At 34.0% G+C, this 5,210-nt stretch overlaps 1 protein-coding gene across 1 annotated transcript in view; it reads right to left on the bottom strand.

Annotated features, from left to right (window-relative positions):
* The window catches only part of LOC136837529 (calcium-activated chloride channel regulator 2-like), a 34,313-nt gene extending 29,517 nt beyond the window's left edge, over positions 1 to 4,796 (bottom strand). Inside the window, 1 exon segment of the mRNA XM_067102376.1 lies at positions 3,346 to 4,796. Within this exon segment, the coding sequence (XP_066958477.1) occupies positions 3,346 to 3,570 (225 nt within the window). The 5' untranslated portion in view covers positions 3,571 to 4,796.
* Positions 4,797 to 5,210: the final 414 nt, after the last annotated feature.

Here is a 5,210-nt window from a genome sequence, read left to right as displayed (position 1 = left end):
AGGAAACGCTATTAGCATATTTTATACATTCACTGCCATAACTACTGGTGCGTTTCTTTCTTAGGGTGCCTGTTTTGATTTTTATTGTCATGTTGTTTTTCATGTCATTCAACCATTTTTTTTTCATCAGATATGAAAATATGAAAAAATATACTGCGTGTCTCACCCTTTTCCTTCAAATCTCTCTCTCTCTCTCTCTCTCTCTCTCTCTCTCTCTCTCTCTCTCTCTCTCTCTCTCTCTCTCTCTCTCTCTCTGCGCGTATTGGTCTGCACACAGGTTTCTATATATGTCTGCAAACACTTTCACAGTTATACATGAAAATTCTCTTAATATCAGTTGACCTTGTCTATTTCATCATCTACAGTACGTTACGAATCAGATTTTAAGCCTCAGATCCCATAATAGAAATTACGTGATTAAAAAACTGCTAATCTCTGCAAACTCATAAGTCTCTATGGTATAATGATTTCCATAGTGTTCACTGTGTGAGAGGCTGGGAAGAAGAATATATGGATTTTCGGTCGTGGTCACCATCCATTAAAAAACTCAGTGCGAATGAATTTCGCCGTTTCCGGTAAATTAAGTCGATGCAAAGCTTAAATATTTAAAGTTTTTTTTCTCTCGGACTCTCTCTCTTTGCTATTCCAAACTCGGGTGAGGTATATCAGTATTATGCATAATTCCAGTCTCTTTGCCTTAATTTCTGTTATCATATTCTCGTTTCAATTCTCTCCTTTTTAATTTGCACAGAATTGAGACCAGCTAAAAGAAAAAGGAAAAAGAAATAAGTATGCGGCGAGAAACGGCTTGAATTTATTCAGACTGAAGAAAGCAATTCCTAAGTTGATGTTTGAAAAGAGTACGCGCTTTCTGGAAAATCATTCAAATGAAGTCATGAGAATAGATTAGGTAAAGCTGCTATTGTACAAGCCAGTCAAATAATAACGAATTATGATTAGCAACTAGTTTCTCTCCGTGCCAGGAAGTCGAGTTAAATGGGTACGGGCTAAGCTGAAAACAGTCCTCAGTGAATTTATGCAGAATTACGATTCCCACTAAATTTTCTAAACAGCTTCCGTTTGCCTAGAGGAACCTTAGTTTTAAAAAGTGTATTAAAAATCCAATGATGCCGACCACATTGTTAGTCCCGCGCTGAGCAACAGAGAATATAAAAGAGGCCTTTATGTCTTGTTTTTTTTTTTTAAGGTGTTTTTTCAGTGCATACTTGATGTGCCTGCGAGAAACACGCCGGAAAAAAAAAACACGCTCTTTGATCATAAATCTAATTATCTTTGGCGCGCTTTCACGTGTGCAAAATTCGCATTATGAAAATCTTTATTTCCTTCGCTCCCTCCTGACATTTTTGTAGATGGTTTTATTATTTAATTTTTTTTCACAGGGTTCTCTACTTTTAATGTTTTTTTTTCCGGAATGAATGATAAATAGATTTTACGTTAAATCTATGTGTCCATATACACACACACAAGTATATTATGTATGTAAGATTTTATATATATATATATATATATATATATATATATATATATATATATATATTTGTGTGTGTGTGTGTGTGTGTGTACGTTATATATATATATATATATATATATATATATATATATATATATATATATATATATATATATATATATATATATATATATATAGAGGCTTATATATATTATATATTACACACACACACATTACACATATTATATACACACACATATATATATATATATATATATATATATATATATATATATATATATATATATATATATGTATGTATGTGTTTGTGTGTGTGATGTGTTTATGTCTGTGTGTAAAGAATTGTCTTTCTAAATAAGTCATGAATTTATCTTTAATAATTTTTTCCGAGAAAATATCCGTGTAATCTGATGGGGATTACGAAAATTAAAGAGTTCATTTAGTAAGATGAGCATCATGAACGTAAAAAAAATTAATCTACCAGAGAAAAAAAAAGTTATTAAGAGGAAGTTAGTAATTTCATAGTTTATGTAAAAGAATTTTTTCAACGTTTCTATTGTAAAGTAAAGTTTTTGTTTATGTTGAATATGTTTTAAGAAAAGCCTCCGTATATATTTTTACATCTATCAAAAGTTTTCTTGGTCATCATTAAATGTGCATTGCGTTTGTGTATCTATTTTAGAAGCTAACAAGTAGGTTTATTTATTTGCGAACGATACTTCATAAATAAGTCTATTTCCAATACTTCCTAAATGGAAGATCTAAAAATATATGACCAATGTGACATCCATCTTTTTCAATAAGTAATATTTACTTATGAATAGTAACGGATATTTTGCTGCTCACATATTTTTCTATTTCGGTTATGAAAAATATGACATAATACTAGTATCCTTATTTTACATAAAAATATTGAAAAATTAAGACTTTATTTTTTCATGATAAATTACGGGAAATATTTAATGGATTTTGGTTTACATTTACGTAAAATTCCCATATTCCTTTATTTTTTTTTTTTTTTTACCGTGCGCGGAACAGGAATATGCTAAAGAATCTGTAAAAAGAAAATTTTGAATTTAATGTTTCCGTACATCAAGCCTGTTGAGAAATGAAATGTATTGATAAAGGATATATTTTGTCAAGAGCCATTAGTTTCCAATTACCCTCTTTTGTCAGAGAACTCACTACAAGCCATAAGCTCTTAGTGGTCTTTTATTCCTTTATTATTGAATTTCTTGAATAGGATTTTTGCTATGAAATATTATTTTAATGGAAATGAGATCACTAGATAATAACCTATGATATATATACAGTATATATATATATATATATATATATATATATATATTAATATATATATATATATATATATATATATATATATATATATTATATATATATAGTATATATATATATATATATATATATATATATATATATATATATATATATATATATATATATATATATATATATATATATATATGAGAGTCCTCTAAAATAAATCCTATTATCGATGTAATGAATGTGACCCGCAAAAAATTATATTCAAAACATCACTTTCTAAAAACTACTAAAAATAAGAAAATCTCATATAATTTAAGTTATATTTGTAGAAATAATGTTACACTACGTTATTTAGATATGAAAAATTCTCGAATGGTTTTCACTGCCAATGACAACCGAAAAGCAATAAATAACATTATTATCATGAATCTTTTGGCGACACAGAATACCATATTCCTCATCAAAGATCAAAGACTATCCCTTCCCTTCCCTTCCCTTCCCTTCCCTCTCCCTCTCCCCTTCCCCTTCCCCTTACCCACCAAACCAGAGAGAGCGACGAGCGTTACCTTGAGTCCATTGACGACGTGATTGCAATGTTCCACAGGTACGTGATCGCTGATGGACACGATGAGGCCCTCATAGCCATTCTCCACGAGTTGCAGTTCCCCGTGGCAATATGCCGGACCACTTAGCAAGGCGATGGAAAGCGTTATGAACACCTTCGCCCCCGTCATTGTTGGCAACAAGGGAAGCAGTAGCGCCGGGAGCAGTGGCAACAGCAGCTGAAGCATCACTGTCCTGAGGAGGATAGCTGATGATGCAGCAGGATGCAGCAGCAGCAGTAAAGTCTGCAGCAGCAGGAGCAGAAGAAGTAAAGAGCTTCGGTCCGACTTCGAAAAGTTTGGAGGTTAAATTGTCATGGGCGATTCTGCTCACTTTTCAGCCAACAGCAGAAGCATCACTGTCCTGAGGAGGATGGCTGATGATGCAGCTGGATGCAGCAGCAGTAAAATCTACAACAGCAGCAGCAGCTGCAGAAGCTTCCGCTGCAGCAGCAGCAGAAGGAGGAGGAGGAGGAGAGGAGTAGGGAGTTTTGCTCCGACTTCGAAAAGTTTAGAGATTAAATTTTCATGGGTGATGTTGCTCACTTTTCAGCCACTGGCGCCCTTTTCATTCAAGCTGCATGTTTGCTGGCTTTCACAAAAATCGGTCTTGTAGGTCCTGAAGGAATTTGTCACGTTCAGATTTTCATTTCAGTATTGTCTTTTTCTTCTGGTGGACGTTTATATAGTTTTTTTGCTTTCACTCCCTAAAAAACTTTCTTTTTTTGTAAGGAAACTTTCCAGTTGATTTCCTCAATACTGAGCGGTTGATGAACCTTCGAAAACACTGAAACAATTTTCCTGAGCTGCAGAGAAGAAAATTATTTCATTTCCTTCACTCTTTAAACAGTTCTCGTAATTGTTTTTCTTTTCATATCCACGCATTTTCAGACAACGTTCCACTGGATTTTATTGACAATGATTATCACAAAACTCATTCTGATTCTTATGATTTATATAGCACACAAAAATCATCAGTCCCCGATCTACTAATTAGTCAAAATCTAAATAAAACAAGAACCGAATGTTGCTTAGATTAGAGCAATGTTTTTACCAAATGAGTTGTAAAAAATAGTAAAAAAATCTCTCCAAGAAATCTCCTCTCACAGACACCAATACTCGCCAATTTTTTTTTTTTAATCCAAGACTGCTTCAGTCAACTTTGAAAACATCCAGCATGCTTTGAACAGATATATGAGATTTAAAAGGTGGGGGAACACTTTCATCTCAGATCAGACGAGAGTGAGAGAGAGACCAACAAAAGACGCGACGTATGAGTCGCCGAGGATGTCACAGTCTCCCAGCGACTGGCAAATAAAACCGGGGGAGAGAGAGAGAGAGAGAGAGAGACAGACGTAGCAGCGGGATGCTGACACAACCTATCTCATCGGCGTCGCGTCGAAAACTGGAGGTAGTGGATGCTGGCCCGGAGGATTGGAGATGCTCTCTCTCTCTCTCTCTCTCTCTCTCTCTCTCTCTCGCAGCTGGGTTTATTTGAAATCATGATGCTGCTAGCACCCTCTCTTACGCGCGCTACCCCATAAAAAGGTGGATGTTCTTCTGTGTTTGTGATTCTTTTCTCCCTACTCCCTGGGGAGGGTGTGGGGGAAGGGAATCATATTCCTTCTGTTTCATAGGCACTAGATGAAAGACACTTCATTCAGTGACACTGTATATATGTTTGCGTATGTATATATACAGTATATGTATATATTATGTGTGTATGTGCATGTGTGTGTGATTATCTCTCTCTCTCTCTCTCTCTCTCTCTCTATATATATATATATATATATATATATATATATATATATATATATATATATATATAT

Source organism: Macrobrachium rosenbergii, chromosome 59 (genome assembly GCF_040412425.1).
Source record: "Macrobrachium rosenbergii isolate ZJJX-2024 chromosome 59, ASM4041242v1, whole genome shotgun sequence".
NCBI classification, from domain to species: domain Eukaryota; kingdom Metazoa; phylum Arthropoda; class Malacostraca; order Decapoda; family Palaemonidae; genus Macrobrachium; species Macrobrachium rosenbergii.
The sequence above is the reverse complement of the archived record's forward strand: the minus strand, read 5'-3'. Positions and strand labels throughout refer to the sequence as shown.